This window comes from Uloborus diversus, chromosome 3 (genome assembly GCF_026930045.1).
Source record: "Uloborus diversus isolate 005 chromosome 3, Udiv.v.3.1, whole genome shotgun sequence".
Classification (NCBI taxonomy): domain Eukaryota; kingdom Metazoa; phylum Arthropoda; class Arachnida; order Araneae; family Uloboridae; genus Uloborus; species Uloborus diversus.
Genome location: NC_072733.1, coordinates 64,157,866 through 64,181,730, shown reverse-complemented (window position 1 = coordinate 64,181,730; position 23,865 = coordinate 64,157,866). Strand labels below are relative to the sequence as shown.

At 35.1% G+C, this 23,865-nt stretch overlaps 1 protein-coding gene across 2 annotated transcripts in view; it reads right to left on the bottom strand.

Annotated features, from left to right (window-relative positions):
- The window catches only part of LOC129218643 (NF-X1-type zinc finger protein NFXL1-like), a 168,312-nt gene extending 151,061 nt beyond the window's left edge, over nucleotides 1-17,251 (bottom strand). Inside the window, exons 1-2 of one of the 2 annotated variants that reach the window (XM_054852960.1) lie at nucleotides 17,141-17,251; nucleotides 1,158-1,240 (exon numbers count right to left, since the gene is read on the bottom strand). In XM_054852960.1, the coding sequence (XP_054708935.1) occupies nucleotides 1,158-1,206 (49 nt within the window). In that variant the 5' untranslated portion in view covers nucleotides 1,207-1,240; nucleotides 17,141-17,251. Of the gene's footprint in view, nucleotides 1-1,157; nucleotides 1,241-17,029 lie in introns of both variants that reach the window. The other variant, XM_054852958.1, reaches the window with a different exon arrangement.
- Nucleotides 17,252-23,865: the final 6,614 nt, after the last annotated feature.

The window sequence follows — 23,865 nt, the reverse complement described above, 5'->3', positions numbered from 1 at the left end:
TTTTTGTTGTGGTTCTATGTTGTTTTTATATGGGGCATTCCAAGGTATTTTTGACATTTATGTAGAGTCCGTAACGTGACCTTTTTTGCCATAACTTCTTAATTTACTGTTTGATTAGCATATTATTTTATTTTGATCTTTTCCTACCAACACACCAGCTCAAATTAAAATAATTTGCAAATCAAACGGTAAATTAAAAAGTTATGGCAAAAAAAGGTCACATTACGGACTCTACATAATGTCAAAAATACCGTGGAATGCCCCATATATATTGTGTTCTGAAGTGCTTTGATCATGTTTTTTTATCTGAATTTTTCCTGTTGGCACTAAAAAAGCATCGCTAAGAACGATGTATGACAAATGTCATCATACATCGTTTTCTTGGCGACGCTTTCTTGGCGCCAACAGGAAAAAGTCGCCAAGGGTGGGGTTTAAGATATTAGTTCCAACATCTCTTATCAGAAATTGTTTTAGAGCTTTGATAATTGTTTAAAGCACTAGTATAAAAATAATTATTTTTAAATTAATAAAATAGTTTTAAACACTATATTATGCTCAAAGTATAAACATCTTTCATTTCCCATATCTACATGCCTGTCATCATAAACTAGCAAAATATAATAAAACTAAATTTAATTTCATCAAAATCTTTGGTAAGCCTGGTCAGAATTATTACCAAACAGTAATGCAGAGCAAAATAACTTCTTTGCGGAACTGCAGAGTTTCACTATTTTTGTGCAGCAGTTGGCAACCCTGATATCAGTTGGTTAAAGCTTTTGTATTATTTCATGCCAAGTGTGTTCAAAATTTACCATATGGGTCATATATCCCTGTAGCAGGAATCACTGTTTCAGAGTGATGACAAGACGGTTTTAAGAAGCAGCTGATAAAGGATCTGATTATCTGAAAGCAATGAAAACACGAGAAGGAAAATTTTTTTTTCCATAAATTTCACAACCAACCATCATCCTTTGTAGGATCAAGATCTTCTGCAGCTTTTTGCTGATGCTAATATGTGCTGAAATTTTGCACCTGTATCCTGCATTGAATGAGAATTCCAAAATACAATGTATGTAAAGAAGGCAAAATTAGAATATAATTAACTAAATTGCTACACATGATTCAAATCAAATTCAAATATGATATAAATTTTCTACCATTATTTTCTTCTGTTTTCTTTGATCTGGAAATTCTAGAAGACTGCATGATAATCAGTCCTTTATGGTACTAATCTTACAGCCTGCAATTGGGAAAAGAGCAATATATAAAATATTTAATTTCTGATAATTTTGCAGAATATTTTAATAGATACATATATGCAAACACAAATGAATAAATAAAATACAAATGCTTCTTTTTAAAGAAATGTCAGCCAAGAATCTCATGTTATATATATAGTAGAACCCTGATTTAAAGTGTTTTGCAAGTAAGAATTAATATAATCATGTGCATTTCTATTCCTTGATCGGAACAACTGTAAATAATTTTAATTCAGTCCTAGATACTATGAATAGACAACGCTTATCGGACTTTTCAATAAACTCATGTTCTTAAGTTAATATTTTAAACTTTTCTTTTTTTGGTCCTCATTATGCGCTTTCGGTTGTATGCCGCCTTCACTCCCCAGAGTGATAGGCCATGCTGTAGTACAGATTTGTAATTTATTATTTCAGATAACAATTACAGTCAAACCTTCTTTATGTTATCTTTGGGTCATTGGACAAAGTGTTGTCATAACCAGGCTCGGCGACAGGATTCTCCGGCCCCTGTGCAATTAAGAAGTCTGGGCCCCTCGCAATAAAAAACTAGAAAAATTAGTTAATAAAAGTTATCAGCTAAATTAAACTTCTAAAAACAATACAGAAATGTACAAACCCAATCCAGACAAGAACATAAAAACAGCACTGAGTGTGTGCTTGAAAGAAACATAGGCTTAGTATCATGTTGTTTCCTGTTCAGTCAGGTTGAAACCTGTGGTGGGGAAGGGGTGGATGAGAAGGTTGTGAGTCACTGCTACCGCGCCCTATGTGGCACAGGCTCCATGAGAGACCAGTGCCAGGCAGGCACCGCAGTTCAAAATTCCACCACACTCAGTGTTTATAATTGGTTTAGAATATGAAGCTAAACTAAACATTCTCTAAACATTAAGCCTGTCACGTGCATAAAAAGAGCAGCTGTAAAGCATTTGAACTTAATCTTTCATTCAAATTTTTAACAACAAATGTACATTTTAAGCACTGGAATGTTTTTAATTTTGTTGGCCTCAGTGAGTCCCGGGCCCCTATGCATTTGCCCCCTCTTGTCCCCGGCCATAGCCAGAGCAATGTCTTAACTGAAATTGTTTTGAAAATTGTAATTAAAGATTAGTTTATAATAAAATTACAGATCTAACTAATTCATTAATAATTTGATGTTTTTAATGAGATTTAACTACTGTTGTACTGAATTATTGGAAGAAAAGGTTAGAAAACAAATACTTTTTTTTTAATCCTTCTAAAATACTTTTCAGTAAAGGTTTGCAGAATTTTAACACTTCCACTTTCTATGAAATTGTTGGGCCACAATCTGATTAGATTCTGATAGCTAATCCCTATCTTTCACAGAAGAAATTGCTTTCATAGTCTTTTTGATACTCTAACATTGTGTGTTCTTTGTCAATCTTATGAGGGTTACCTCTTATATCTTTCTCTCATGGGAAAAGCTGCAATGACCACCTACAACTGAAGGTAGCTATGGTCTTTCTCTTCTGCAACTTTGCCAGCCCAGTTTTTAAATCCATCTGCTTTGCATTCCTTTCTATTACCTCTCATGCTGAAGGCTAAAATCTATGATGTTTAAAACCTATATATATAGGCAACCAGACATCCAAATACTTGAGGTGGCATCCATTGGTTATAAAAGCACAGATCTGTTATCGCGTGTCAGAAATTTCTACAATAACTTCTTTCAGATGTTTTCACCATTTTACTGAAAATATTTCAAATGTAAAGAAAAAACTGATCCTGCCTGAACAGCTCAGAGTGTGGAATTAACCAGGGTTTCAATATAAAAGTCTTAAAATCAGTCACTTAACATTAAGATTATATGCAGTAAGTTCCGGGACTTTAAAAAAGTGACCTGTGGAGTGTCATGAAATCCGGGTGTTCCAGTAACGAAGTTAACTGTTTTTGTTACATTCAAACAAAATTCGGGTTTTCTTGATAATTTTCTTTGAGTTCAGGATCATTATGTAAAAAATGCAAGCTGTCTAAAAATACCAAATAATGAATTCCAAATTTGACAAAAAAAATCAACAACACATTTATAACAGCAGCCTGTAAATAATTTAAATTTATTTTTCATCTCCTATCCATGGAAGTTGTTACTCCACTCAGCACGACCAAAATAACATTAAAATTTGTTCAATATAACTGTATCATGTGATTTTATCACATGATCATGTGGGTAGGATTTGTGAGACTATTAGGAGTTATTTGTTGGTCATTAATTAAAACAAAAAAATATTAATAGCACTAAAATTATCAAGACCAGCCAAACAGGCCTTCACTCCTCCTATGTCATTTCAAAATAAATATTGAAAAGAAAGTTTTCATACACAGTAAAGGAATTAATCAGAATATTTAAAATTCAGTAATTTTAATTTCTGATTATTGACATACAATGACGCTATAATAAATGGTATAAATTAATGGTAAAACAGAAAATATACTTGCTTTTCTGCAATGCATTACTAACATCAACTTAGTGTTTACCCAGAGCAGTCAACTGCTACGAAAAAAATCGTAGTTTCTACGAACTACAGCATTTAACTACGACGCTGCGAAAACACTTCCAAAATTACAATGTTCTTCTTTTTTTATAATCCTAAAAAAATTTCTATCAATACAGATAATTTCAACATTAGTAATCATTTAGTTAATAATGCTTTTGTGCTAATTAATAATCCAAATTTTTGCCTAAAAATAAACAAAAATAATTTATCATACTAAATGATAAAATAATTAAAAATTAACTGGAACTTGTCCTAACGTAAATTTATTATGAAATCCTGAAAATAACCATTCAATTGATTATACCCTCCCCCCCCCTTTTTAATAAAAAGTAAAATCACTGTTATACATACCGTAAAATCCTGAAAGTAACCCTCCTATCGATTATAGCACCCCCCCCCCCTTTTTTGTGGAAAGTGAAATCACTTGAAAATCCTGAATATACCTCCCCCCCTCCCTTTACCTGAAAATTTTCCGATCATCTTCATTTGCTTGCCCTTTTTTTGCCCTTTAAAAAAAGAAGGATAACATTTTCTGCTTTATTTAGAAAGCATTTACAAAGGTTTAGTTCCCCCTCCATGTGCAGCTTTGCTTTTCTATAAAAAAAAAGAAAAGAAAAGAAAGAAAACACAATGATTTAAACAAAAAAGAAAAAAAAATGTCCCCATGGTTTATTCCTTCCAAAATGTCTAGACTCCTTTTGATGCAAGGGCACCTTTTTTTTTTTTTGTTCATATGTATTACAAAAGAAATTTATACGATTGTACTGCTTTTTATTAATTTTGGAAGGAGCATTTTTGTTCTGACTTGTGAAACTGAATGATCTTCAAAACAGCGCCATTTTGAAAACGTGATGCCATTTTGGAAACGTGTTGCTTAAAAAGTAGCGCGAAACTTAACCTTTTTAAAAGGAGAAATAATGTAATTGAATGAGTTTAGAATTATCAGAAATGTAAATTTTACTAAATCGAGTAAGAGATTTGTCTATGCTTGCCTTCGCGAACTTTGTAAAGCTCAGTTTTCGTAATTACGATCTTCATAACGAATGTGCGGCCGTGATTGCGATTTTCATCTATTCTGAAACAAGAACATTAAGATTTTGCTTCTTTTACTGTAACCTTATTACATTCAGTACATAATGAATTTTCAAGCGATAAATTATAGGGGTTTTGCCAACTTAAGGTGCTAAATCCTTTCTTCCGAAAAAAAAAAGGCGCCCTCATGCAATTTATTAAGAAAATTATTACAGGTTTATTAATTAATTACTCTCTCTTCATTAATATTAACTCTTATTTACTTATTATTTCTTTTCTATACTCTAAAATTAATACTACTAAAAACAATTATTTTGGCTAATTTTTCAGAAAAATCTCGATTATAACCTCCCTGCCTGAAATTGACAAGTTTTGTTTTGAAAATAGGAGGGGGGGGGGACTTTCGGGATTTTACGGTACTGTCAGATATTCTGTAATACAGTATATCCTCGTAATTTTTGCCGATATTCCTCATTTGCCACTCCCCCCCCCCCACACACACCTAACATTTTCAGCTCTGCTTGTCAGAACGTTTTTAGAATTTTAGTTCCCTCCCTCCATGTGCAGGTTTTTCTTTCTAAAAAACAAAAGTAGAGCAAACAATATTACACATAAAATAAAATTAAAAAATCATGCAAAAAAACAATTAGTCTGTTCCAGGGATTCATTCCTTCCACTTTGTCTTCGCCTATTTTGATGCTCGGGTGCCTTTTCTTTTTATTTATTCGTGTTACAAAAGAAGCTTATTTGGAACGCACAAATTCGAAACGTACACAAAAAATAAACAAACTCTAGTTTGACACCAAGTGGAAAACAAGTTGTTTAAAAATTGTCACAAAACTTAGTAACCTAGTTCTAAAAACAACTTTCAAAAAATCTCAATAATTATCCCCCCCCCCCTCCACCTAAATTTATCAGTTTGGTTTTGAAAATAGGGGGGGGTTGGGTTCTTTCTAGATTTTACTGACATAACTTATTCATTACGTCTGTTACATTTGTTATGATATGTATTGTTTTACCCCCCCCCCCCCCTCCGCATAAAACTCTGCAACGAATTTAGGTTTTCAAAAGTTGGCAGCTCTGTGTTTACCTATCATTTTGAAACTACTTCGGCGCCCACAATACTTGCCCTCCCCTCACTTCTATTCAAAGTAAATGCGCTTTTCTTGTGTTATTTAATAAGAATGGAACTTTGAATTGGAAAGAGATAGTCTACCGTGGCCATCTGCTCTGAATTAGGAGGCCATATTCCATAGCTTTTAGAAGTTGTAGAAAATGGACTGCAAATAATTTATGTACTAGTGATATTATATTAGTAATTGTGTAAGGCCTTGGCCGTGTTTAACCTTTTATCTCTGCACTTGGAAACAGACGATTTTTCCTCATAAAATTGATGGAACAAAGATTTTAGTTCAGTTTTAGCAAGTTCATTATGTATGTCGTAAATATAGATGGGTTTTACCTGCAAATGTTTTATTAATGTGTATTAAAGTACTGCGTTTAAATTGCACATGAGTTCTTGATTGAGTTTCAGGAATATCGATCCCGAGTAAGAGTTTTTTTGATCGGTTCCCAACATCTGGCATCCGTACGAAAGGACCATCTATATTGCGATACGAGTGAGTTATATAATTATTGAGCTTATTAATATTTTGTAATGGAGAAAGTAAAAGCTTCTCAAAAACAATATAGGAGACTGTTTATGATTGCCAGCAATGACTTTTATAAAACTAAAGCAAAGTTATCTTCCGAAGATAAAATTTCGAAATTAAAAGTTATAGAAGATAAAGCGAAGCTAATGTTGGCGAGTGAATATGAATTTAGGGAACTTCTATTTGCTTCCCAAGAGACAGAGAAAATTATTGAAGAAGAAATCAATGGATCAGAAGGCTATATTGATAAGTGGAGGATTTTGGAAAATGAGTTAGGTGATCTCATTAATGAAAAAAATGCACATTCTGAGTTGTCTACTGATATCGGAGCTGCAAGTACTGTACATAATAATTTTTTGCACTACCCGAAAATTAATTTACCGACTTTTGATGGAAATATCAAGAACTGGTTGTGCTTCTGGGGACAATTCTAAAAAATTGACAAGGACGCTAACCTTGATAATCATGACAAATATGCATATTTAGCTCAAGCCATGGTGAAAGGTTCAGCCGCTGATGAACTGATTAAAAGTTTCCCCCCTGGCGGCGAAAACTATGAAAAGGCGGTAAAACAGCTACAATTACGTTACGGAAAAGAGGAGCTTCTCATCGAAATTTATGTGCGGGATCTGCTATCTATTGTGTTATTAAAAAATAAGTCACAAAATATTTCACTCCGACAACTGTACGATCAGTTAGAAATCAAACTGAGAGCTTTAGAGACTTTAGGAGTTACGAAAGATAAATATGCTGCAATGCTTTACCCTCTAGTGGAATCAGCTCTTCCGGATGAGACTTTAAAAGCATGGGAGCGCTTTAGAACTGCACATCGACGAGTGAAAGGGGATTCATCGGAAGAAAATATGACTAAAATAACTTCCACAAATGACCTAGATCGCCTTCTTGAGTTTCTGCAAGATGAAGTGGAAGGAGAAGAAAGAATTTTGATTGCCACCAGAGGTTTAGAGCCGTGTAAAAAGACAAATCATTTTAATAGCCGCAAAGAAAGTAATGAAAAGAAATTTCAACCCAGAATGTCATCAGCAACAGAACTTTTGACATCGAATATAAATAAGAAATTATGCATATTTTGTTCTGAGGAACATAAATCTTGGAACTGCAAGAAGGCTGCTAATTTGACTTTGCAAGAAAGACAAGGTGCTGTTGAAAATAAACGTTGTTGTTTTCCATGTTTGAGAGAGGGACATGGAGTGAAAACGTGCCATTCAAAAATGAAATGCCAACTGTGTGGGAAAAAACACCATTTATTTTTATGCCGAACTTTTTCACAGGAGCATAATTCTTCAACTCTTAAAAATAATGAAATGAAAGAACCAGTGATACAGCACGATGAGGCTCTGGCCAACTTGTCCAAATCTTCCAAGATCATATATCCTCAATACAACCGCTGAAGAAATGAAATACAGTTCCAAACGTAGGGAATACCTACAACATGCATTGTTCGGTGGATCTAATACATCAACTTGCGGACATGATGTGTTCACGATATACTTGTCCAGCTGGACGGAAGAGTACAGTTGTCATTTTGAAGGGCTTGGACAAGCAGTGATTTGCAACACAATATTAGCTAGCAAGCGAGGACCACATTTAAAAGAACTTAGAGACCATGGCATTCAGCTGGCAGAAGATAGGGAAGGTCTGATTGAAATTCTCATTGGCGCAGATATTGCAGGAAAGTTGATCACGGGGAACCACCTTCAACTAAAGAATGGACTTACTGCAATCGAAACAAAATTGGGTTGGACAGTCATTGGTCGTTCAAATAATGAGAGTGCAAGTTTTTTGATTTCTTCAATGCTGACAACTAGTTCTTGCATTTCCGATTTGTGGACTCTTGACTCACTGGGCATCACTGATCCCGCAGAAAAGAAGACAGCGATTGAATTACAGGAGGCAGCTAAGCAACATTTCTTAGACACAGTTAAGATTGAGAATGATAGATTTTTAGTTAGTTTACCTTGGATTGAGGGTCATCCACCACTTCCTGATAATTTTGAGCTCTCTGAGAAAAGACTGCAGAAAATTGTGAGGAGTCTTAAATCCGAGGGACTGTTTGAGTCATACGAAAACGTGCTGAAAGAATGGTTAGCAGAAAATGTTATAGAAGAAGTACCAGAAGATGAAATTCAACGCTCAGCACATTATTTGCCTCATCAACCGGTTTTAAAGGAGAATAGCACAACCAAAATACGTCCCGTTTTTGATGCTTCGGCAAAACAAAAAGGTGCTCCAAGCCTCAATGACTGTTTAGAGAGTGGAATTAATCTAATTGAATTGATTCCAAACATTTTGTTTCGCTTTCGCTTGGAGAAAATCGGAGTTATATCGGACATTCGCAAGGCTTTTTTACAAATTTGTCTTTCAGATTCTGATAAAGATTTTTTGCGGTTTTTGTGGATTGGAGAAAACGGCCAACTAAAACGCTTTCGTCATTGTCGCTTAGTATTCGGTGTATCGAGCAGTCCTTTTTTACTTGGAATTGTGATTATGCATCATTTGCAAAGTGTTTTGAACCGTGGAGATGAGAAATATCCAGAGAATATGATTGAATTACTGATGAAAAGTTTTTATGTAGATAACTGCGTGACAAGTGTGTCAAGTGAACAAGAATTAAAGCTTTTCATTGAAGTTACAACTAAGGCGATGGCTGAAAGAAAATTCGACCTAAGAGGCTGGGAATACACAAATTCTACTAATGAAATCACTCCCAGTACAAATGTGTTGGGAATGCAGTGGGATAAAGATGCAGATACGTTAGGTATCAACATGAATAGTTTGAAAGAACTTTGTGTAGAAAAAGTTACGAAGAAAGTTATACTTTCTGTTGCTCATCGGATTTTCGATCCCATTGGTGCTACCTGCCCTGTAGCATTGTTCCCAAAACTGTTATTGCAGAAAACTTGGGAAATGAAGTTGAATTGGGAAGAGGAAGTTGACCCCGGAACTAAAGCAGAATTGAAGTGGATTAAAAATATTTATTTGGAAAAAGTTCAAATTCCCCGATATTTGAAAATTGGTGATGACAGCGAAAAGTACTCTCTACATTTTTTTTTGCGATGCAAGCATGTATGCCTATGCAGCAGTAGCGTTTTCAGGGTTCATACCCTTTAGGCAGAAAAAAATTCAAGCACTTTTCAAGTACTTTTCAAGGTAAAAAATTTTGTTTTCAAGGCAATATCATAAATTTGTACTAAAAATATTGTATGCAGATTTCATTTACTACAAACACATAGAAATAAGGCAATAATACAAAAAAGTATAGGAAAACAAAATTGCTTTTTCTACAACAAGAGACGCTTTGATGAAAGATCTACTGCGTTGAAAGTTTTTCTGAAAATGTTTGAAAAGTTTGGTCATAAAGAGAAGCAGATACTAAGAGGTTTAATTTTGAGGTTTTTCAAAGGTTGCAGCAGTCAGAGGTTTGTATATTTTCTAGAATCAGCAAATTAATACTTAAAAAAAAAAACCCTTCATAAGTGCTTTTAACTTTTATGGGAAGAAACTGAAATACCCAAGTTCAATGGCATTGCCAGAGAGGAGTTTCTGAAGTCACCCCCCCCCCCCCGGTTTCAACATTTATTTCCAATATCTATACAGTGGTTTATTACAATATAAGGGCCGTTAGGACAAAAACACTACCCAGAAAGTTATTTCAGTTTGCACTATTAAGTTCTAAAAATATTAGGTTTGCAAATCATTTATAAGTATGCAAATCAATTATTCGTATGTATTTATTAGCTGTTCAGCCAATAAGGCATTTCAACTGTCCTCGAGTAAATTTAAAAATTAGGAAGTAAGAAAAGTTTATGAAAGTCCACAGTCCAGTCTCTACACCTCAAAATATACAAAAGCAGCTTAAGCAGTGATAAATACTCTGAATGCAAACTTGAGCCTATTCAGCTTTCATTGATTAACTTGAAATAGACAATAAATGTGCAAGTTCAGATTTATAGAGCCATATTTCGAAATTGAAAAGATTCACAAGAAGTTGACATATATTATGACAAAAGTAGTTTTATTTTGGGAAAAAATTTGTTATTGTTGAAATTAGAATTTAAATTTAGAAAGGCAATAATATTCAGGTGTAATTGTGATTTGTGAGTTCATAAAAAATTACCTGAAAGTTTCAAAAAGCAAAATGGGGCAAGGGGGGGGGGAATAATTTTTAAAACTAAGACCCCTATTACTTGAATATACATATGTACAACAATAACTTTTGCTATGCATACAATTCATAAAATAGTTTATTAAGTCAAAATATTCTGCATAGAAATACCATGCCCAGTGCCTGCTGATAACCAGCAACAGGCACTGGGACTAGCTAGGCTGGTACTGGTCAATTTATTAGATCCAAATGAAGATGAATGACCCTCCTTAAGCTATCTACCCCTTTGCTGATTAAAGCCTCTTTCAGTAAGCTCCAAATACCCACAACCTTAATAAAGTAGTAATTTTGAACATTTGAGGAAAAGGGGAAAATTGGTGATATAGGGAGGTAAAAGCATAAAAACGAACACTACTGTATTTCAAGTGAATAATCATAACACAACCACCCCTGTTATACACCTTATTTATTTTAGCAGACATAAAAAAATGATGTACTTATAAATAAAATTATATAAATCAACTTTATATTTAAAAAACAAACTTTAAGTTAATTTGTTAGGTGCTCAACTGCTGAAATTTAAATTTTTTTTAAAAAAATCTGTTATGACCAAAAATTAGGTAAAGATAATCACAGGGCTTCCAACACATTTTAGCCATAGAAAAGGGTAAAAGAGGACCACTTTGAATCAAAAAGGGGACCAAAGAGGACCAGTTAGGATTAAAAAGAGGACCATGAGAGGACCATTCATAGTTAAACCCAGGGAAGCACCAAAAGGCAAATTATCTGCCTGGCACTAAATACATGAAGATAATTTGTTAATTAACCATAATAATGATTTTTAATGATAAATCCTTATCACCTTCTGCACAACTGAATTTTTTATCCATTGAATTATATTATTTACACAAATATTTGAATGGGGGGGGGGGGGGTGACAAGCAAGCATGTAACTGACCATCTTACAGAGTAACTAATTGTAAAATAAATTTTCTACTAATTAACAGGTAAAAACTGGCTAATTAAAAATAATCACCTAAGTGAGCGATAAATTAGTGCATACCTAATAAAGACTTTTTAGATATAGTTATTACAGTAAACACCTTAGCACATAGTAGTTGACAAAATTTTTCACATAGCCAGTTTAAAGAAAATTTATTTTGATATAAGGTACCGCAAGACAAGAAGCTATAGTTTAGAGGCCAGGAGGTCCCTTCCCCCTCCACAGTCCCTGGCTTTTACACACATTTCCAGCCTACATATGGTACGTTTATATACATATGAGAGTTTATGATCAAACACCAAAGCAGGAGGTAATTTCTGGCTACTCTACTGATTGACTAAGTTCAAAAATATTAGAGGATTGCAAATCATTTATTAGTACGCTAGTATCCAAATCATTTCTTCATATGTATGTATTAGTTGTTTGGGCACCAAAAAATATTGTAACTGTCTTCATGTATATATTACAATTAGTGAGAAAGAAATTTTTTTATTAAAGCTCCCACACCCATAAATATACAAATGCGCTCAAGCGATAAATACACTGAATGTAAATTTGAGGCAGCTTTTACTGGATAACCTAATGTAATAAATAAATGTAATTTCAGATTCATAGAGCTATATTTTCAAATTAAAAATGCTCATTTTGAGTATTTTAAAAAAATTAAGGATACAAAGTTTTAGTTTTTAAAAATAAAATTAAATAATATAATTTGAGGTAGTACATGTCAAACCAGCTTCCAATTTTCAAAAATATTAAAATAATTACAAGATGCAAAAGCATTGAAATCTTGAACACGAGAATCAAATTTTCGCGAAGTATGTTCACTGTTGGCATAATTTCCAAAAAAAAAAAAAATCTCTAAAATTAAACATGACTAAAATTGAACATAAAATATGCTAGTCTAGGACAGCATATGTGAAAATAACATTCGATTGCGCAAAATATCAAAATATTTACAAGATGCAAAAAGATTGAAATCTCAAACATAAGAAGCAATTCTTCGCGAAGTTCGAGTAAGTGCAATGCTGCTATGGTTCCAAAAACAAGAAAGTTAATTATCTATTAAAATTAAACAAAAAATAAGCTAATCTACGATGGAGTATGTCAAAATAACTTCCGATTGCCAAAAATATCAAAATATTAACAAGATGCAAAAAGATTGAAATCTCAAACACGACAAGCAATTTTCCGCGAAGTGAGAGTAAGTACAATGTTGCCATGATTTCGAAAAAAAAAAACGTAGTTTATTATCTATTAAAATTAAACAAAAAATAAGCTAATCTATGGTGGAGTGTGTCAAAATAACTTCTGATTGACAAAAATATCAAATTATTTACAAGATGCAAAAAGATTGAAATCTCAAACACGACAAGCACTTTCCGCGAAGTGCGAGAAAGTTCAATGTTGCTATGGTTCCAAAAATAAAAAAGTTAATTGTCTATTAAAATTAACCAAAAAATAAGCTAATCTAAGGAGGTGTTATGTCAAAATAACTTCCGATTGCCAAAAATATCAAAATATTTACAAGATGCAAAGAGATTGAAATATCAAAACCCAGCAAGCAATTTTCGGCGAAGTCCAAGAAAGTTTGATGTTACCATGGTTCCAAGAAAAAAAAAGTAGCTCATTATCTGTCGGAATTAAACATAAAATAAGCTAATCTAAGTTAATGAATGTTAAAATAACTTTCGATTGTCAAAAATATCAAAAGATTAACAAGATGCAAAAAGATTGAACTCGCAAACGCAGGAAGTAATTTTTCGCGATGCTACATATCTAGCACAAGTTCAGAAAATTGCACTGATGAAACATTCTTGATTTTTTTCAAGGTTTTTCAAGGGCGTACGAACCTGTGAGAAATTTCGGTAGCAAAATGCTTTGGTTTGAAATCATAACTCCTCCCCCCAACCTCTCCATTTGCTAGATTTCCATATTACAGCGGTTGAAGGAGGAGTAATGACGTCAATCTGAAGCGAAATAATATCAGAAAGTTAGGTTCAATAGAAAAATGGTGCCGCGGCCGCGTGTTCGGGCGTAACAAACGTCAGCACACAGTATCTTTTAATGTAATGATAAAATGAAAATTTTTAAAATCTGATTTTTGAGTAAAAACAGTATAAAAATGGACTAAACGGACCAAAATGTTAAAAAGCGGTCTAAAGCGGACTTTACCCTAAAAAACGGACTTTGGCGGGAAAAGCGGACCATTTGGGAGCCCTGTAATATTCAAAATTGCAAAAATAAATAAGCAAATAATTAAACAAGACCAAGGTAATAAATTCTTTAACTCTTTAGTTATTAAAATAAAAAATAAAATAAGCTAATCTGATGTAGCAGTGTCAAATAACTACTAATTGCCAAAAATATAAAAATATTTACAAAATGCAAAAGGATTGAAATCTCAAACAAGGGAAGCAAATTTTCGCGAATTAAGTTTAATGTTGTCATGTTTCCCATAAAATAAACTTATATTTTACTGAAATTAAACATAAAATATGCTAATCTACGGTAGCAAATATGAAAATAACATCCGATTAGTGAATATATTTAAATATTTGCAAGATGCAAAAAGATTGAAATTTCAAACACGAGAAGCAATATTTCGCAAAGTCTGAGTTCGTTCGACGTGGCATGTTTCCCATGAAATAAATTCATTTGTTTTTTATTAAAATTAAACAAAAAATATACTAATCTAACGTAGCATATGCGAAACTAACATTTGATTAGTCAAAATATTTAAATATTTGCAGGATGCAAAAATATTAAAATTTCAAACACAAGAGCAATTTTCCGCGAAACCCGAGTAAGTTAAATGTTGTCATGGTTTCCAAATTAATTTCTTTGTTAATTAATGAAATTAAACAAAAAATAAACTAATCTAAGGTACCATATGTCAAAATATCTTTCGGTTGTAAAAAACATCAAAATATTTACAAGATGCAAAAGGATTGAAATCCCAAACACGGAAGTAATTTTTCGCGATGTTGCATACTGAACACATGTTCAGAAAATTGCATTGGTGAAATACTTTTTTAAAACTTCTAAGCACAATTCGTTGATTTTTGAGAGAATTAAGGCACTAAGAAACTTTTTCAAGGTTTTAAAACTTTTTCAAGGTTTTCAAGCACTTGAAAATGAACTTTTTTTTTTCAAGCACTTTTCAAGGTTTTTCAAGGGCGTACGAACCCTGGTTTTTTCGTGTCGAAACGAGTGAATGTGTCAAGGTACAGTTCTTAAGCGCTAAATCAAGAGTATCCCCATCTGGAAAGAAAAAAACCACTATCGCTAGACTAGAATTGTTAGCAGCCACAATTGCTTCTACAATTATGTGTGAGATTCCACATGAAGAAGTTTACTTTTGGACAGACTCTACTACTATACTTTCTTGGATCAAAAGAGAAGAGGCGTGGGGAACCTTTGTTCAGAATCATGTCTCCGAAATTAGAACTCTGACTTCCAAGGAGAATTGGCGACATGTACCCGGAGCTTTAAACCCGGCTGATCTTCCGAGCAGAGGCTGCTCTGCTAAGAAAATGATACAATCAAGATGGTGGGAGGGACCTGATTGGCTGTATTTATGTGCTGAGAAATGGCCTTCCGCAGAGTTTGTTGCGAATGAGGATGAAATCCTCAAGGAAAAGAAGAAAACTGTTGTGTCATCCACAATTACCTGTTTGACAGCTCAGAACAACAATGTTAATGCTGGCTGGTACTATCATTACTTTTCAAAGTACGAAAAAATTATACGTATGATAGGCTGGATATTGAGATTTGTGGGAAATTGCAGAAAAACAAAAGAACTAAGAAAACAAGGAAGTCTTGATGCAGAGGAATTTTCTGAAGCTGAGAAGAGAGTAATAAAGATTATTCAAAGAGAAACATTCTTAGACGAGAAGGATGAAAAGCTGAAAACACTAAAGGTGTATAAAGATGAAGATGATACCATTAGATTAAACACAAAAATCATCTATCGAGAAGACAGTCATACCTTTACAAGACCTGTGATTCTCCCTTCGCAGCATCAGGTGGTGAAACTTTTAATATTTTCTTTTCATAAAAGGTATGGACATGTGGGAACGCAAATGTTACTTAATCTTCTGAGAGAACATTTCTGGATATTAAATGGAAGAAAGACTGAGATCAATCATTTCAAAATGTGCTACGTGCAAGAGGCATTCTGAGAAAAGTTTAGATGCAGACGTAGCCCCCATAACCAAAGACCGTATACGAGATGCTGCCGTGTTTGAAGTAGTTGAACCTAGCCGGCCCATTATATTTGAAAGATGGAAAAAAGGTTTGGGTTTGTCTTTTTACCTGTGCGGTATATAGAGCCGTGCATTTTGAACTTGTGTCTGATATTTTGACTGACACCTTTTTGTTGGCTTTGCGTCAATTTGTGGCTAGAAGAGGGAGATGCACAGTAATCTATTGTGACAATGGCACCAATTTTGTCGGTGCATATAATTTGTTCAAAACCCTGGACTGGAATAGAATCATCGAGGACGAACGGTGAGCCCTGTCGAGTCCATTCCACGCACTGTGAAAACTCAGTACGGAAGAGACATCAAAAAACCAGAAAGACTTGATTTGTAACATGTGTGTTGAGTTGAGAAGTCTCCCAACTCAAGGTGGGAGGTTGTAGAAAATGGACTGCAAATAATTTATGTACTAGTGATATTATATTAGTAATCGTGTAAGGCCTTGGCCGTGTTTAACCTTTTATCTCTGCATTTGGAAACAGACGATTTTTCCATATAAAATTGATGGAACAAAGATTTTAGTTCAGTTTTAGCAAGTTCATTATGTATGTCGTAAATATAGATGGTTTTTACCTGCAAATGTTTTATAATTGTGTATTAAAGTACTGCGTTTAAATTGCACATGAGTTCTTGATTGAGTTTCAGGAATATTAATCCCGAGTAAGAGTTTTTTTGATCGGTTCCCAACAGAAGTCATTTAATCGTCAATACTAAAATGCAAAATTGTAGCTTAATTTTACAGAAAAAAAAGCTCTTGGATTTGCCTCATATCTCTTCACACATCTTTGATCCCCTCCCCCTTTTTTGTGCATCAGCCGCCTATGCAATTGCATATACATGAAGTCAGAAGAAAATGTAAATACGAGAAAAGTGGCTATTTTTAAAGCATATTTCTCCAGTTTCTTGCATTGTTGTAACTCTGAAACACGTACATTATAAATGTGTACGAGAAAACTCTGAAGTTCTTAATGATGATAATCTTAACGGTTACATCTATATTTCCTGAAATTCAAGCAGCTAAAATATTGACAATTTAATACGGTCAGTGTTTGGAGGACTTTACGTAAAAAGTCAATCCCATACTGCATCAAGAACTTCTACATCAATGATTGCCAATTGTTATTTTCTTCAGCTGAAAGAGATGACCAATCACACAGAAATTTAAAAATGAGAGACATTTACCAATTTTTAAAGATTGTTTTTCAGAAAACCAAAGCTGTCGAACTAGAAAATCACACAAATATGAACATGAGAACGTAGACAAAGTAATGAGTACCAATAAATGTAACTCACACAATCAAAAGCACGCTGGCCGGACTGACGTCACGCAGTCAGAAACATCAACAAAAGACCTATAATGTTGCCAATTTCTACTGACCATTATAACTTTACAAAAGATGACGCTAGTATACAACTGATTGTCCTGAGAACAGTGCTCTTCTCTAGAGTCCCTATATGTTTCTCAGATTTCAGACGCACTGATCTGAAACAAGGCCGACTAAAGGCGGTCTAGGAAGATTGGGCGCCGTAGATTGGGCGCCGACTATTGGGCGCCGCATATTGGGCGCCGGGAAGTTTGGGCGCCGAGCATTTTGGGCGCCGGGAACTTTGGGGCGCCGAGCATTTTGGGACGCCGGGAAACTTTGGGCGCCGAGCACTTTGGGCGCCGGGAATTTTGGGCGCCGAGCATATTGTGCCAGTATTCCCGGGGAATAAAATGCTCGGCGCCCAATGTTTCCGGCGTCCAAAATGCTCGGCGCCCAATGTTCCCGGTGGCGAATTTTGAAACGCTCTCAATGCTTACGTTACGGTAGCTACCGGTTAGTTAACCACGTGACAGCTAATGATCACGTGCTCCAATCAACTGCTTAGAATGGTAACCGGTTGATCATAGCACGCTGGGGTTAGTACCGGTCGACCGGTGAGGTTCGTCGAACGCAAGGAATGCTTGCGTTCGCCGAGCTCAACTGGTAGCTACCGGTTAATCGATCACGTGACATCTAATGATCACGTGCTTCATATTAATAAGGTAACCGGTTGATGATAGAACGCAGCGGGTTAGCAACCGGTTACTCAGTGGTCGACCGGTTACGATCGCCGAACAAAACCATTTACAGTACATTGGCGAAATGAGAAATAAAAACGAGCGCGTTCTATTAAACAGCATGGTAACCTGGATACATTAAAGCAACACCGAGTAAAATGTAAACAGAGCCGCCCCTTTAAATTGTGAGGTAGAAATTGCAATTGAAAATATTGCTGTTTAAAGTTTTAATTCGTTTTAATTTCACGATTTACTGTTTTTTGTGTTGTGAAATATTTCCGTTTTCGTAGGGTTTCTTCTGAATCTTAATTTACGTCTGTATTGTTGTTATGTTTGGAAAATTCTGCTTGCCGTAAACATTCGCAATAAACTCACATTCAAAGAGACGCAGAACAGATTTTTAACATGGTAGATAATACATGCTGTTTCAAAACGAGTTTCTTTGACTGTTGATTTTTTTTTATATTCTTGAGAATAGTAACTGAAATACAATCTGAGTGCGCTTCTCTTATGTTGTTGATGTTTTAATTTATTGGTTTTCTCTGAACAATATGTTGAAGATTTTGGTTATTTCATAAAGTTTTTTAACAATAAAAATGTCGTGAGAAAATCTGTAAAAAATACTACCATTTAATGATCTAAGAAATACATTTTATCTCAGGAAAGAATATAATCCTTTTCATTTAATTTAATTTTACCTTCATCTGTCTCAGTTTTTAGTTTTATAAAAAAAATAAAGAAGGGGAAAGGATGGGTGGAAATATGTTGAGTCACTGCTCGATCGATTAACCGGTAGCTACCAGTTGAGCTCGGCGAACGCAAGCATTCCTTGCGTTCGACGAACCTCACCGGTCGACCGGTTACTAACCGCAGCGTTTTATGATCAACCGGTTACCGCTCTAAGCAGTTGATTGGAGCACGTGATCATTAGCTATCACGTGGTTAACTAACCGGTAGCTACCGGAACGTAAGCATTGAGAGCGTTTCAAAATTCGCCGCCGGGAACATTGGGCGCCGAGCATTTTGGACGCCGGAAACATTGGGCGCCGAGCATTTTAGGCCCCGGGAATACAGGGCACAATATGCTCGGCGCCCAAAGTTCCCGGCGCCCAAAGTGCTCGGCGCCCAAAGTTCCCGGCGCCCAAAATGCTCGGCGCCCAAAGTTCCCGGCGCCCAAACTGCTCGGCGGCCAAAGTTCCCGGCGCCCAAAGTGCTCGGCGTCCAAAGTTCCTGGCGCCCAAATGCTCGGCGCCCAAAGTTCCCTGCGCCCAATATGCGGCGCCCAATAGTCGGCGCCCAATCTTCCCATTTCGGACTAAAGGGGATAAGGTATGGACAGTATTCACCTGACGTAACTGCGGGTAAAAACCCCTCACTGCAGCGCATTGTGGGAACTGTAGCAGACGAAAATCCGGCACTACAGCGTATAATAACACTCGCTTTTGTGTGGCTTATAAACTCTTCTTTCTATTTAAAAATGGGAGGTTTTTTACGTTTCTAACTAAGAAACGTTGTAAAAGAATGATGAACGATTCATTTGATACGAAATACTCTCTTTATTATCGTATTTTCATGGGTTTAAGCCTCTTTGGTTTCTTATCAGAAACATGGTGAAAACTCGAATTCTCTTTTTATTTTCCCTGTTTCTTTGCAGTTTCCATGCATTCGTAAGTCTTTTTAAGCCCTTAACATGTTTATTCTGCGCATGAAGTCCAGTAATCCTTAAATAAAACGAGTTTATTTAGCACTACTGACACTACGTAATTGGTCAAAATACCCGCAGACGGACAGCTGATGGGACCGTTGCCAAACCGTGAATAAGGTCCAATGCCTTCTTGATTAGGAAAGCCAACCACTGATCTCTATATAGCTGGGTAGACTACACCCCGTCGCCGCTAGAGTCCCGTCGCCGCCGCTCGTGGAGGGAATGAAGCGGGGCCCCGAATGAAGGCCAGCAATCCCCCTAGAGGAAACGCCCCTACCCCACCCGTGATGACACGCTTGAACATGGAGTCCTACAGAATTTTGCTCGACTTTGAATGCGGGCAGAACGTTTATTATAATCTTTTCGAAAGTTACAAATGCAAAAAGTGATTAAGAATTCTTCATTTTCTGAACTATCAGGATCGATTTTTTTCTGCAGGCAACGGATTTTTTAAATACTTTTAAAAACGTAGCTCAATCTTGAGGATTTTTTTGTCGCCAAGTTTTGTTTCTTCGTTTTCCCCGTAGCGAAAAGCGAAATTCGGTTTCGTTTCCCTTTTTTTTTGCTCAAAACAGACTATGAAAAACAATTGGCGGATACACCCGGCGGGCAACCGGCCATTTGCCCGGTGAGCCGGTCATGTTTCGGGCCGATCAGTTGCCATGTCTACAAACAATAAATTGTAAATAGCGCTACGTAAATTCTCTAGCTTCAATCCTTCTTTACGCATGGGCTCAAGCCCGCGGATGGAGGGTGCAAGGCCGTCGCTAAGGTGGCCGGTGGTGGTATGTGCTACACCAGCCCAGTTTTTCAGAAATGGGGCCGCCAATTTCATTTTGGTAATGCAATAAAAAACCGAAAAACAAGGGCGGTATTTAAAAGTTAAAATACTTTGGTCCATTTTTCAATTTCATCGATGAATTGCAATTCACATTTATTTTACTTATGAATGGCAATTCACAATTGTTATGAATTGTAGTTCATAACAATTGCAATAAAAGTGACAAAAAGGATTTTTTCAATAAAGCTTTAACAGAAAATGCAATTTTAAAACACAATTTGGAGCATCCAAAATTCTGTTTTATGAAGATTATTTAAGTAAAGGCCTCCTAAATGTGCGTTTCTAACTTTTTTTTTTTTTTTTTTTTTGCGAAAACTAAAATGTTCAGTTTCTCTCACTCAATATCCCTCGAAGGGTTCCAACCCAGGGGTGAAGACCCTTCAGTTTAAAAATGATTATATAAAAAAATATAATTCTCAGGGGCCGCCGACACACCGACCTTTTCTACCATTTACCTTTCCATTTTTTTTTTAAATGAAAAATATCATCCTGAAAATCAGAGTTATGTATATAGAAAAATACATAGGCCCCAGAAATATGGTTTAACTAGGAGAAAAATTAAAGTATAGCGAGAGAGATTGAAAATATATTGAAATTAATAGTCACACCAGAAGTTCTAAGTGTTTGAATGAAAAAAATCATATGTGAATCGAAGATTTAAACAAAACTTTATCAAGAGGTGAAGAAGGAATGATATTTAAAATAAAGAAAGTGAAAAAAGACCAAAGATTATTAAGTTTATTTAAGATCACCAAAACACCAGGTCAGTTCAAGAAAAGTTTTTTTACTTGGGGTCGCAGATGGCTTGCATTTCAAGCAAATAAAAATATTAGACTGTAAATTGAAAATTTTATTATGGAAAATCTAAATGTAAATGGTTCAAAAGGAGAACATTTTGTTACAGGGTTTTTCTTTTTTTTATCAATTAAACAAATAAAAGAAGATTGGGACGTAGCCAAAAGAGGTGGGGGAGAGAGGGATCCAAAAGCTTATATCTTCCCTTTTAGTCACCAAAACTTGCCTAAAGTGAGTTTTTGAAACTTAGCTTTTTAAGGAATTCCTGGGAAAAACTCCCGAATCCCATTCCTTAGTTTAACGTCATTAAAGATGGCCTACAACAGCATATTTGGGATTTCAGCTTCGGAAAACTTCGAGGAGAGTATTTCCGCCGCAGTTGACCTAGAAACGTCCCCACCCCATCATTAAAGAGCATAAGAAATCAATGCCGAAAAAATTTCAGAGGCCCTTTAAGCATCTCCTTCCCATAATATCATCGAAGATCGTCTAAAATTACCTTTTTTGGAATCTCAAAAGAAAAAAAAAGAGGAGGAAACCCCTCAAATCCCCACTTTTCCCATAACATCATGACAGAAGATTTCTTTGACCTATTCCCAAAAATTTAAATTTAATTAAAACCTCAAATTTAAATCTAAACACCACACAACAAGCAATTTTTGTAACTGACCATAGTCCTTTCGATATCGATCTTCTTCGTTTCTCACTTTCAGATCCTGTATCATGTAAAAGTTCATATGGTATCATGGACTCACAGGTACACCAGACCTTTATATCTTCCATTGTCCACTAACTTCATCTTTCCGTATTAAATGTTACCCTTCTAATTTCTCTTTCCGATGTTTCGATTGTTTATCGGGTGAAAACCCTCGATCCTCTCTTCTTAGTAACACTATGAAAGATCGTTTATAACTCCGTTTTCGAATATACAGCATCGAAAAATTTCAAAGAAAGTCCCTTCCCCTCCCTTCCCCTTCGTCATCATCAGTAAAGCACGTCAGAAATCTCGTTTTTAATGCTTTAATTTCGAAAAAATTCCAAGGTGAGCCTCGCCATAATTCTTCCTCCTAAAATCATTGAAGGTCGGTAAAAGTTTCGTTTTTGGAACTTAACTTCTGACTAACTGTCGATGTCCTAGTTTTTATCAAAAAAACTACAATTACCTTTTTGAGATTTCAATTTCAAAAAAATTCTTGGTGGATGTTACTCGAATCTCTAATATCCCTAGCATCACCCAAAATCTTTTAAAACTGCGTTTTCAGAGCTAATATTTTGAAATTTTACCGTATCCATCTTCCTAACATAATTGATGATAATATATAAATGCGTTTGGAGTTTCACTTCCAAAAAATTGCCGTAATAGGTCCCTCGAACCTCCGCTCTCCCTAATATCACCAGAGATCCTCTAAAATTGCGTTTTTAGGACTACAATTTGAAAAAATTTCCTGGGGAGAGACCCCCAGGACCCCATATATCTGACTCAATGTTAAACTTACAATAGGGAAGTTTTAGATTTTTCAATTTTATTTTTATATGATAGAGTAACATGTATGAACATCATAGGTGAAAAAATTTTTGCGATACGATAAGTAGTTTTTTTTAAATTAATTTTTAAAGTTCAAGCCCTTGTGACGTCAAATGGCATAGGAAGTGACGTCATCCCCTCTTCCGATAGGGGAGAAGCGAAGGTCACGCATTCGACTTCGAAGACGAAACGTAAAAGGCTTTCTCCTCGCATTTAACTCCTCGCGTTTCTGGAACATTAAACCTCTCATCCTCTCGAAAATATTCGAATATCTCATTGGTGTTACTTGAGGAAGATTATTTAGATTGTGCTTTAACGAATCCGGCCTCCATAGTGTGTTCAAAAGGATTCTTGAATTTCTAAAAAATCTTATAAAAATATCAGCGCGCTCAAAATGTTCCTAGCGAAAACAAGGGATCTTCGGCGGAAGGCTGCCCATTCGCGCCCTGTGACGTAGGCTCGTGACGTTTCAGAAGAGCGCACTTTTGCGCGTGGATTTTTAAAAATTCATTAAAAATCAACCACGGTGTTTTAAAATTCGGCGATGGTGAATTTTTTAGTTTTGAGGGTCAATTAACAATATCCAATAGCCAAAATATGAACATTTAATAGGTTGCAACTTCCCTATTAGGTTTCTATAATGCTAATATCTAATAACTCCCATATGCAAGAAAATTAATCTACTCTCTATCTCTCTCTGTATTGATACATGTGTTTGAAAAAATTAAGGAGGTCGCACACACCCCTCGCCTCCCTAATAGCCTCCCTATTCTAACTGAAGTAATGTTAGAAGATATCATTACGGAAATAATCAATACAGCACCAGGCACTTAGAAATACTTAAATAGGTTATTACAATCACCTTTTTTTTTTTTTTTTTTTTGCAAGCAAATGTTTAGCTTATCTTGGATCATTTGTTCAACATTAAAACACAGAAAAGAATCCCATCTGTTAAATTTTGTTTAAAAGAAAGTATTTATATATATATATATATATATATATATATATATATATATATATATATATATATATATATATATATATATATATATATATATATATATATTTTTTTTTTTTTTGAATAATTTCCTCACATTTAAATGACATC